The sequence below is a fragment of the Thermobia domestica genome, chromosome 18, assembly GCF_964235325.1.
Source record: "Thermobia domestica chromosome 18, izTheDome1.hap1.1, whole genome shotgun sequence".
NCBI classification, from domain to species: Eukaryota; Metazoa; Arthropoda; class Insecta; order Zygentoma; family Lepismatidae; genus Thermobia; species Thermobia domestica.
The window spans coordinates 104524629-104537859 of record NC_137471.1 but is presented as its reverse complement, the minus strand read 5'-3'; the positions used below and the strand labels follow the sequence as shown (position 1 = coordinate 104537859).

The 13231-nt window shown below is 36.9% G+C and overlaps 1 protein-coding gene across 5 annotated transcripts in view; it reads right to left on the bottom strand.

The window, feature by feature from the left end:
- The window catches only part of Strump (WASH complex subunit strump), a 579189-nt gene that overhangs the window by 34836 nt on the left and 531122 nt on the right, over positions 1 to 13231 (bottom strand). For all 5 annotated transcript variants that reach the window (XM_081746920.1, XM_081746918.1, XM_081746916.1 and 2 more), the window contains exon 19: positions 7344 to 7570. In XM_081746920.1, coding sequence (XP_081603046.1) covers positions 7344 to 7570 — 227 coding nt within the window. The remainder of the gene's footprint in view (positions 1 to 7343; positions 7571 to 13231) is intronic.

Here is a 13231-nt window from a genome sequence, read left to right as displayed (position 1 = left end):
TGTTCTTTAGGAAATCTGTGACGTTAAAAAAATGAGCTTTATAAACGGTAATGTAAAAAAAGTGCTGACTTTGACAGTTTATATATCAGAATATAAAATGGTCATGCCACTTTCAACATACACTGCATTGCAACGATGCATATATTTATTGCAGAAAAAGTTTGACCCATGTAACATAATTAGTAACCGAGTTCTTGCTCTTTACAAACATACAAAAACCAGCGTATTCAGCAAGTCACGATGCGGACTGCCTAACTTCTAGGTCAATTTCTCAGGAACAGGTAGCGACATGAAAATAAAACATTACAGACTTTCTTACGAAGGATGTAGGTACTTGTGTGCCAAATTTCATCAAAATCCCAGATGGTCACCTGGGGACTGTTTGACGATTTATAATGGAATAACCCTAAAATGATATTGTATAGAATAACTTTATTTAGTAAAAAATGTGACTCACATGAAAACTTTAATCACTTCGAAGTGGAAGACTGCACAGTTTTACAGTTTTTTGTTCCTTTAAAGTTGCATTCATGCTCACATACAGGGTGACATCAAAAAATGACATTGTTCTTTGAATGAAAACAGTCACTAATACCTCGAACGCTCTATGTTCACCTATCATATCTAATTGAGCGAAGCTAATGGTATGTTTACAAAAAGTATTTTGCAAAATATGTATATATTTATATTCTGTATGTTTTTAGCTATTCTGTAAATTAACATCTGTCATATGAAATGGCTACCTCGCGAGAATATTCAGATGTTTGTTCGCAGGTAGAGATATGTCTCAACTTGCAGTGCGGATACCAACAAAAGTGGTGGGTTTCAGAAGGTGGGATCCAAAGGACTCAACACATTTAACATTTAGTGAACGTCGGAGTGATCATCGTACTCGGGATAGAATCACTGATACCCAGGTGATGTTGTGAAAGTACACGAAGACTGTCACAGTGACTACACCACGAGTAGAGTGAGGAAGAACTACAAACATTGCCCCTAAAAAGAAATGCCTCTGATATGTGTCAGAGTTCAAGTGGAAGGCGAACTGTTTAATTTGTTGTGAAAGAATTGACTTTCGTAACCCAGAGTGTCAAAAGCTTTACACAACTGGACGCGAAAATATTCTTTCCCACTGCAGCAGTTGAAATGACGCGTGGGGGATGGAACTTGCAGAGTGGCTTTATACTTGTGTTGATTTTTTTTTAGATGAAGTTGTTTATAACAAGGATTGCCATGATGGATTTCGCCTGAACAACCATCTTCCTGTGCAAATGTCTACAGAAAGTAGGAAAATGAGCAATCCAATGCAGCATACACCTGGACGGAAAGTGAATAACGAGAAAGACGAAGCATTTATGTTGTTGTGTGAGTGATTGCAAAATAAATCAAACTGGGATTTTAAGACAGTAACAGAGCTATATGATGGAATGAAAAGTCTAACTGGGAAAGAAGAAATATATTCCGTGAAATTGTTAAGGCAAAAGGTTATAAAACGCTATAGTGATCATCTACATTTTAGTATTGTTTCTGGAAAGCCAGAATCTGTATGTTTGCGTGACATGATGAAGTATTTGATCCGAAAGAACCAGTACAAAAGTGCACACAAAAATTATGACAACGAGGAAATTCAACTAGCAGCAAAGACTATGAAGGCGGAGATTTGTGAGCACGTGCACAATGGAAGAGATCCCAATTTGGGGAAGGCATGATTTCCTACATCATTGCAAACATTGCTGGAGCACCTAATTCCTTCTGCGATGAAACAGGCGTCACTTGGTCATGCGATCATCTATGCCTGCAGACCGAGATCTACGATTCCTTCAACAATGTTTGGTGTTGGAGTGCAAATGAATCATGCATTTGGCAGTCGTTGGCTGATAGAAGACTGTGCCAATTCGGATTTTCTGTGCCTTACAGCGAAGTTATGCACTACAAACAGTTAGTAGTAACTTCTGATAGTGGCGACATCATCTTGAAAGAGTTCTAACCTGGAGATTTCCTTCAGTGGGCCGAAGACAACATTGATCATGACACCAACACCGTTGCATATGAGCTTATCTCTACGGCAACATCATTATTCAAAGAAAAATTCATGCAGAAATCAGATAAAGGAAGTCTTGTCACAGTGATTACAAAGGTTGTTATACGGTATCCTTATCCAAAATGTAGGATTAAGTTCATTCTGGACGGTGGAGCAATACTTCATCGAGTTCGTTGGACGAAGAAAAGCTCAGAGATGCGAGTGGATGATATCGTTAATCAATACTGCTTATTCGTATTGTCAACGTCCGAACGAGGAGTTTCCATTGTATTTCATGAATATGATTCTCCAAGTACGAAGAGTCATGAACACGAAAGACGTAAATGCTATAGTTATGCACCAGATGTGTTTTTTGACTTCTCCACAGATATCTGCATCGGCCAGGAAACATTTTTATCCAATACCACAAACAAACATAAATGTATCGCTCTTCTTTCTCAGGCACTTACATTAGACAATCATGATTTTGCGCAGTCCACTAGAGACGCCGACTGCCTAATTGTCCAAACAGCTCTGAAGCATACTGCCTCGGCTAATTTTGATATTGTCACTGTGGTTGTAGATAGGACAGATATCATTATTCTGGTAGTACACCACTTCACACCTGGAAGGTATATCTTTCTCATTTTTTTTTAAAAAAAAAGGAGGTAGAAGCAAGAGCAGTGAGCGCTTACATATGAGTGTGTTATATCTAGTAAAAACTACCGGCAATGTCATTACATCTACTAACGATTCATGCCATTAGTGGATGTGATACCGTCTCTGCGCCTTTTGGTATTGGGAAACAATACATATAACACATTCCGAAGTTCACACAAGGCAAGAGAGTTAAGTAGTTCACTTATAATTTGTCCAGTAAACCCTGAAAATGTTGCTGGAATCGGCATACCAATACTGTCGATCATTTATGGTGGAGACGCTGACACATCTTTAAACAAACTTCGGCATTTGTGTTACATGTGAACAATCGCCGGATCAAAGAACTTCATTATTTCGGAAAACTGTTTCCTACAGAAAAGCTGCGTATTTCCTTATTTTAGGAACATATCCGCAAATAGTACACTGGAAAACACTTATCTGTAACACCCATGATCCAGCTAAGTGGGGCTGGATGCTTGCCAATAACACTTTTATCCTAATTCAAACCGATCTGGTAGCAGCGAAAGAGGTTCTCCTGAAGGTAAACCGCTGCAAATGCAGATCTTCATCCAGGAAGCCATGCAACACAAACATCTGTTCATGTCGAAAGGATGACTGAAGTGTGTATCATCATGTGCTCAGTCACAGTGGATCATGTTGCAATGATGATATTCTTGATTTGTGGGACAGTGACAATGAAGATCTTGATAACGAAATGTAAATGTATACATTACGTTCAACATGTAATAAAATTTATTTGAAATGAACGTTGTTCTTAATTTCAATTGCAATTCAGACAGCCTGCTTCTTTATAAAGGGTCAGATATTAATTGATTAATTAATTGATATTAATTGATTGATTGTTTTACCTGATTTAGTTCGTACTATTATAGCTCTCACGCATAATTATACATTGAGAAGCGTTCATTTTTTCACACTGCAAAATATTTCAAACAATATACTTCACCGAATCTTTTTATATTTTCAGCAGAATGTATTCTGCTACATTTTTGTTTGTATCACGTGAAGGAACACTAACATTTTGTACCACCCTGTGTGTGCGCATAGCTCTATGACTAAAAGAGGACTGTATATGTAAAATTGTGCAGCCTCCTGAAAGGATCAAAGTTCTCATGTGAATTATTTTTTATTACATAAAGTTATTCTACACAATTTCATTTTATACACTTGATATTGTAATTTCAGCAACTTTGGACCACCCTGTACACATTATCCGAACTTGGATAGCGGAAGGCTTTGAATATGTCAATCTTGGATGGATTCTGCATCAAATGAGACCAAAGTCAGCTTTACACCAATTACTTCTAGGCTGATCCTAAATTTCAGCTGGTGCGCCCAAACTATCAGTTGGGGTGGTCATATAATCAGCTAAGCTGCTGGCCACATTTTCTTGTGTGGAGGAGTGGTCGCAATTCAGTGAGCACTCAGTGTAGCTATTGGAGGTAAAATGCTTTTTACAAACGAAAATAAACATGATCTGCGGCAAACAGTACATAATTTATTTTGACACTCAATTATCCATTCCAAGTTTGCTTTATGGTGGGGAAAAATACCGTATACGTGAATTTTCTCGGGTTTGTCCGCTTTCTCCCACTTTTTTTGATTCCACCATTTCGTTCATTATCTCCTCTATGTTTCAAGTTTTTGTTTCGCGCCTAGGATTATTTTTAAGATGGCCTTCAGTTCTCTTTTCGTATAAAGGTTTCTTAGGGCTCGTTTCTGTCTGAGTTAGCTCCATGTGAACACATCGGCAACCGACAACCGGCCCCGCTGTGGCTTTATGTTTGCGCCGGAGAAATGTTTTGACACCAAGTCTAATGTAATAATCTGCATCAGACTATCCAGCCCTCTTCTGTCTAGTGATGAGGCTGGTGGTTACAGAATTTCTCCCTCGCATTCCTTTTTTGTCCAACTTGTCTCGATGTGTGATGGTTTGGTGCAAGTGCTATTCTCTTTTCGCTTTTCATTCTTGGTTGTAGAATTTTTGATGTTTTTGGTATATAGGAGGTCTGTGGGATTTATTTCTCTGAGCTGTCTTACTCTTTGAGGAGGGTTTGTTGTGTCTTTTAGTGTTACTTGGTAGAATTTTGTTTCAGTTTCTGGGTGAGTTTCTAAGGTACTTTTCCATGACAATCCAATTTGTTTCGTGTGTTGAGGAGTGGAAAGTCTTTTCCAAACACTTTCAGTTGGTTGAGGGTTGCAATTTTGTTTGAGAGGTTGCGTATTAATGATTCTTTTCATTTTCTGATTCTGCTTGTTTTTCCTTTCTCTTCTTTTTCTTTGTCGTTATTTCGTTGGGTTTGTTGGTGTGGTTTTTCAGTTTTGCTTGGGTTGGGTATGTGAAATTTAGCTCTCTTTTGAAGTTTTGGTGGTCCTGAAAAAGACCCTTGTTCTTTCGATGGTGGTTTTCTTTTGTTCTACTTTTGGGAAGTTCTTCAGAAACTCGTGAAGTCTTCTATTGATTCCCTTCTTGGTTTTCTTTATGGGGTGGTTGTTGTGGTGGTGGTGGTTGGAATATTTCTCTTTGGGAAGTCCAAAGCTACTTGTTTTTCTCTGGATTGCCTCTTTTTGTTTCATGTGGGCTAAAGCGGGATTCGTGCTCCTCTAGGGCAAATTCCCCCCTTGTTTTTAGTGATGGTTATAGTTGTCTGTAGTATTGAATGACTCCTCTGTTTATTTCAATTTCAGTTCTTTTTAGTATATTTTGCGTGTTTGGTTTCGAAATTGGTTGGTACTATGGCGTATTCAAGCAAGTTCGTATCTGGTTTTTGAAACCGTATTCGGGGTTTTCCAAGTTGGATCCCCTATTTTTTGTTTGGCTTCGTAGTGTTGCGCAAGGTGTCGTAGTAGACTAGCTTCCGTAGTGTTTTTAAGGTTCTGTTTCCTTTCCCCGCTCAGCCTTTAGTTGGGCGAAGGGGTTCCGGGTTGTTTATAGATTTATCATCATTCGACAATATCGTCGAACACGTTTACTAAATACATGCAATTTGTTTGGGATTTCATATAAAAAGTCATCTATTCTTCTGTCTTTCAATTTGGAAATGAAATTTTCCGTTTTAATACATAATTACTCTTACGGACGTTATCTAAGATTGCTACAGTCGGAAACAGCTACGAGAAGAAAGAGGAGATGAAGTTGGTTATGAATGCCACAGATGGTTAGCTAAGATGTATAGCGAGACTAGCTTAGGAATTCATCATAACCACCATTACGATAACGTATAATAAACAAGTAAATAATTTAAAGAAATAAATGGTTTTCACGAATTGGTGATTAATCACTTTTTCATCAGCTCACTTTAACTATGGAAAAGAAATCCTTGACTACTTTAACTGTGGTCTGGATGGGATATCCATTTTCGAAAAGTTCTGGATGGGATATCCATTTTGTTTGATATTTCCCACGGTTCAGCTGGAATTAAACAGAATATCGGTTTTATCTGCTACTCCAGCTTTGTTACCCGTTATTTCCAGGAATTCAACCCCTGGTATCGAACAAGTCTTTACCTGATAAGCCTGTCTTATTCCTACCATTTAACCGGTCGAATAAGTTTAACTATGCTAACAGGACTTCACTACGGTTTCCAGTATTCCTTTAGCCATGTAATTTTGAAACAAGACCTTGGATTTAAGAAGTGCAGTGCCACTCAACTTTCTAGACTCCCGCAAATTTTACGATTAATCAAATTATCATTTTAACAGTATAATTGTTCCGAGTAAATAAATTTTTAGATTACCAAGATTTCGACGCGGCAGTCGCTCTAAAACTTGCTTAAGCAATTCCCAACTAACTGTTCCTTGTTTATTTTTGTTAGTCAAAGTAATGTCTGCTTTGCGCAACAATAATTTCCTGATATAATAATTTAAATAAAATGTAATATTTAATAATGTTATCTCAGGTGTACCTTCAAGATTACTCAAACACACAAAACAAAAACTTTGAATTAATACTGTTATTTTAGCACCATTATTAAATTTGTTATTTGCTCATTTGACTAGTTCAGTTTCAGACGAGAATAGACCTTGTACCGTAACATAGAAACGGACAACTTGTAACATTGTAAGTACTCTGATCATTTTATTTACACGTGTTTAATAGCCGATTATAGAACGCGAAAATAGCAATGGAAATTATATACATTAGAATTTAGACTGTATGTTATCATTCCATCTGCTCAAATATAGACTGAATCATTAAGAATATACTGAAATAATCAATTAACAAAGTGCAGCGAAGACTGAAACATTATTAGTATGTAGAGTGATTATTATTTCTAATTTTCTATTTAATGCTAATTAGAAACACGAAATACAACCATCTCTCAAGTATTATTTTCATGAAATTTTTAACAAAAGTAACTAAAAAATAGTAAATAATTACTCAACAAATCCGATCTCAGTAACTTCCCAATTTTTCCAGCGACTACAGCTTCACAATTGATCACTAACATCACAACTATAACCGAAAATTAACAACAATAATGCTACGAATATAATTGGTTATAACGGTGCTTAACCTAAAGTATAAACCTTCATAGGTTTAATACGAGTACACGAGTGACTTGCTATAGTAACCGGTGACTCAACATCAAAACAAAAAGTACACTTACAATGTTATCTGGTAGAACACTCTTGTACTTACCTAAATTTTTGACGTAATGCAGTTTTCCTAACTGTGATATCACAAAGAAAAACGTAAGGATTGCGAAATACTGAAGATTCTTCGTAGTAATGTATATTTTGGAATAAGGATTACTTATACCTGCCCATTCCAAATACATAGATAGCTCATATAATAGAGGATTGTCTTCCTTAGGATATGGTTTCGAAGGGTCCTTGTAATGGGCTTCTATTTCAGCTATTATAGAGCTAGAAAGTAAGAAACTACTATTAGATTAAACGACGTATTGCTTTCTACTTAGAATATAACTATAAGACGGAATCTAATAAGTTCATGTCTAACACGTTCAGTTACGTACCTACGTAGAAACTTTGCATGTAGTGTTGCACACATACACAGTGCTGGAAACATCAAAATATTTCGGGTGATGATTGCTGACATCAAAATAAGAGAAAACGTATAAAACAACATGTATTCACAAACATCTACTTTCTGCATTAGGACCACCCAAAATTTTGTCAGGAAAATGCGAAAAGTCATAATTCGAAAACATGAAGTTGAATAAAAGGGGGCATTCATTATTTTTAATCACAGATTTTATAAATGCATAATTGGATATGCTGCCGATATAAATGAAATGAAATCTCTCAGTTTAAGGTCCCACGATTATGCTCTATAGGCTAAGGGAGACGATTGATTAAGTCAAGTGAATGATGATGGAATAATTGGTGAGATAAGAATGTACAAGGAAACGGGATTTCCCCACGGAAACCCACGTAAACAATGTTGTCCACCAGAAACATACTTGGCCGGGATCGAACCAGAGACCCCACGCACCAACCACTGAGCCATTATATGCTGCAGGGACGATGCAACACGTCTAGCTCACAAAAAAAATAAGCGTCATAAGTGTGTGTATGCTGTACGAGTTCAAAATGCAGTCAAACACCGCTGCAGCGCGGCGGAAGATATGCCAGGCTCTTGGTGAAGGTGTCGTGACTACGCGAACAGTATAGCGGTGGTTTAACAAGTTTAAGGACGGTGACGAAACACTCGAAGACACACCACGAGCCGGAAGACAAACACATGTATAAAATGAAAACCTTTAGGTAGCAATTGAGGCGAACAGTGGCCAGACATGTAAGGAACTGGGACAACCATTCAGTGTGAGTGGAGAAACCATTCGGCAGCACCTCCACCAACTTGAGAAGCACTACAAGTTGGATCGATGGGTCCCACATGATTTGACTCCGGGCCAGAAGGCAACGCGGGCAGACACCCGTGTTTCTTTGCTGTCTCTTCTGAGGAAGGAGCTATTTCTGCACAGGGTGTTGGCATGTGACAAGAACTGGGTCCTGTACGAAGGTCCACGGCGCCTTCATCATTGGTTAGCATCCTATAAACCGGTTCCAAAAGAGCCGAAGCCATCACTGAACCAGAAGAAGGTCTTCCTGTGTGTTTGGTGGACTGTTCGCGGTATCGTGGATCGGGAATTGCTACCAGCTGGTCAGCGCATCACAATGCAACTGTGTACTGTCGCGAGTTGAGCCGTGTTCAACAAAAACTCAAAACTCTGGAGCCCACACTTCTGAATCGCAAAGAGTACTTTTGTTACAGGACAATGCTAAGTCTCACATGGCTAGGATTACTCGGGACATCATTCTACGCCTTGGATGGGAAACAGTATTGCATTTGCCATACTCCTCGGACAATGCATAGTCCGATTACCACCTGTTCCATTCCTTGGACGTCAGTTTAAATCCTTAGTAGAGGTGCAAAATGCATTTGATACCTTCTTCGATTTACGGCCCACGAAATTCTACCGCGATTGAATACATGGCCTTCCAGAACGTTGGCAGAAGGTCGCCGATCCTAATGGGGACTATTTTTGATCTTCCAGGTACGTCTTCGGTGACATATCGATATTCGAAGGTGGTGGATGAAAAAGCGTAGAACTTTCTTAATTACCTTTATATTCCAAGAAGTATAATAATATTAGCTGTTTGATTTAAAAGAAAACATTTAGAATTCATTAGAATGAAAACATCCTGCTTTGTCATTTGGGAAGAAATTTTGTTTAGTACCTTCCGCGGGTAAGGTTAAAGCAACTTTCTAGTGAGAACAGGGTTGGATGGTATGTGTGTGTGTGTGTGCGGATTTCTTGAAAAATGGAGACTACATGCTGCGTACTACTAAATACTGCTTCATATAACGATGTACAGTATTTTATGATCAATTTCTAGAAGACGTGCAGTTGAATAGCTAACTAACGTTGTGTTTACTGTTTCATCACATTACAATAACGATGATTTGTACTGGGTGAAAAGTATTCAAATTTGTTGAAAACATACACGATCGCATTGAATATTTCGCAAGCAACCTAATTCAGGGCATCGTGAACATACTAGATGATAAAGAACAGATGTATATCCTGTAATAAATAATAATAATAATAATAAACTGCCACCAGAACTAAGAGCAACTTAAGGTGAAGAATGGGAAAGGGAAATTTGAAAACAAATGGAATAGTGAAAGCAAAAATGTTGCGGAAATTTTAATTGTTATTAACGCAGGAACGTATATCAAAGATAAACCCTACAATAAAAGAAATGGGTACAGAAATGTTAGGAAAGGTAGAGGAATGTTTGCACCGTGCACTTCAGTGAAGTGGAGAAGAAAAACAATTATTACAATAGAAAATCAAAACATGATATTTTAGCCTATATCTGGGCCTTATATCTAGCTGGACATCAATAACAATAGTAACAGAAGTTAAGAATTGAAAAATGCATTTTGCATTCCAATCCTTGTCGTACATTGTTGATCACACACTTGAACGACGCGTCAAGTGCAATTATAGTTTATTTTGTTTTGAAACAAACTAGATTAGTTCCTCTACGGAACATGTCTAACACTTTTCTTTTAATTTGAACGGTATACTATGATCTTACTTCCTGAAATATTGTAGTTGATTACTGTTTACTTTTCGTAATTGTACTTTGGTAAGAGTCATGGTGGCACTGTGAATTGGCTATCTATGGCTAAGCGGCCCACATTCGATACCTGCTGGGAGTGGAAATTACTTTCCCGTTTTACCCTTGTTGCAACACGGTATCACAGATTCACCCAGCCTTTGTAAAATGGGTACCTTTAGATACCTGGGAATAAATTAAGCAGGAACATGGTGTTGATTATATCACCTCCTGTATATGCCGAAATCTAATAAATATAAGAGTCGGGATACTTATTTCCACCCATCAATTGGGCTTCATATGCTGTGTCACGGTTGAACATCCTTTAACTTTTGTTTTTAGTCTGGGTAGAATACCGACGAGATTTTCTAATTTGTGATCTACCCTAGCTGCATCGCCTTTACAGCATCCGATTATGCATTAAAAAATCTACGGCTAAAGATAATGAATATCATCTTTTATACAATGTCCCTTTTCATCTTAAAGGTCTGTTTTATGAAATGAAAAACATTTTTGAGAGATTTTATAAAAGCTTTATGTATTCAATTGTCTTATCTATTGTTGTTATTATTGAATTTATGTATATCATTATATTGCATTCCTTATCGTTCAATCATTTAAAATTTGATGCCCAAAAAATAAACATCACTTGTCATGAACGAATATTGATTGATGGTACATGAAACCACACGACATATATATTTATATATTTTTCCTTTCCTTGTATGATATATATTTGCTGGATATGAACAAAATTGCCCGATTTCATTTTTGAGAGAGTTGTTCGGAAATAACTGATCTCTTTTGCATATTTTCTAGAAAAATGACTTATAACAGAATGACATAATTACACTGCACTCATATAAATTACAATTTAAATATATAATTATAAGGTCAAAGAAAAACTACCAGGGATTAATATATATAAAACTATTCTTCTCAGAGTATAAACACCTCATCCAGTTCCTTTCCAGGAGGTAAAATGCCAAGAACCAACGAGACGTTACCACGTTGCAAAGAAGCTGATATGCGCTGTATTAGATAAGATGTGGAGCGAACTTTGCCAGAAACACAAGAAATGCGTCTTCCTACCTCCTTAATGAATTCAAGACTTCTCGCACCCCAAGCACCACTGGTTTCAATAGCGATTGGAGTGAAAACAAAACTTTCGAGGAGTTTGTTGTATTTTCTTTGCTTTTCAGTTTCTCTGCAATTAGCAACAGCTCCAGTGTTCATTACTGACAGAGGGAGACTTGAATGAGCGTATGTATCAGCGCATGTAAAGTCCCACAATAAACATTTACCTCTCATCTATGGAACCAGTGTCATCCCATCCGGCCGCTTTCCATCAGAACGACGGCAGCCAGAAAGTTCCCGTATTGAAGGAATTCCAGCTGTGTTAAGGGTTCGTAGTATTACATCATTAACGGAGGAGTGTCGGGCGATATATGCTGTGAAGTTGCGTTGAATGAAGGAGAAACCAATAGTGTGAAGATTGGAAGAGGAGTCAGACAAGAATGTAGTGCCGCCCCAATTATTCAACATTTACAGTTAATGTTTAATGAACGAAGCATTAATGGGAATTGAAGATTTCAAGATTGGAGGATAGATCATTTACAAGATCAAGTATGCAGATGATACGGTTAAAATAGCTAAAACCGAAGGAGGACTAGAGGAGATTATTGATAAAGTAGTTGACACTGGAAAACTATACGGAATGGAAATTAACATCGAAAAGTCGAAAGCTACGAGAATATCCCGTGGAAACACGTTCTTACGGATCAGAGTAGAACAAAAAGAGAACTTGAAGAGGTCGATAATTTTAAGTATCTGAGAAGCAGTTTGAGAGAGACGCTTACTGCACCAAAGAGTTCAGTCCAGAATTGCCATAGCTAAAGAAGCATTCAACAAGAAAAGATCACTCTTAACTAGCAGGCTCAATATTGGACTTAAAAAGAAATTGGTCAAGCGCTGTACATGGAGCATTGGACTGCATGTTTCAGAGACTTGGACATTACGGTAGTTAGGGAAGAAATATTTAGAGACTTTCAAAATGTGGTGTTGGAGAAAAATGAAGAAGATAAAATGGACAAAGAGAGCTAGGAAAGAAGAGGACACTTCTAGCCACCATTCTTCGTAGGAAGGCCAATTGGGTTGGACACATCTTGCGAAGAAATTGTCTTCTTCACACCGCCATAGAAGGAAAGATGGAAGGGAAGCGAGGAACAGGAAGAAAAAGAACACAGATGATCGATGATTTGAAAAATAGAAGAAAATATTGGGAGTAAAAAGAGGAAGCTGAAGATCGAGAAATGTAGAAGAAACATTTCCCGGCCCAAATCTAAAACAGAAAAAAAAATCTTCACTAGTCCCAGGACCTGCCGAACGGAATAATAATAATAATAATAATAATAATAATAATAATAATAATAATAATAATAATAATAATAATAATAATAATAAGAAGAAGAAGAAGAAGAAGAAGAAGAAGAATTTATTGATAGTAAAGACCACAGCCGAACCCAAATTGATCATAATGTACAATAATATACAATGAAAAACTACAAAAGAAATACAAATAAAACAAAATAAATAAATTAAAAATACATCAAATCATCTAGACCAAATACAAAATAAAAGATTAGCACATGATCTTGATACAAGCTAAATTGTAAAGTAAAGTTACAACATAACCTCAATTAAATAGGTATTGAATCGACCATAATGTATTATTAAGAAGTAAACTATAATGAACATAATAAAGATGAACAAATTACAAAGAAAATATATAAGAATACACATAAATAGATATAACAGGGTACATAAAACAAAGACAATAAGAATTCAATAGACAATATACCAAACCATGGTGAATTTTATATATTTACTAAGTAAAAGATTGCAAATATTGTTTTTAAGTAAAGAAAAATTCGGATC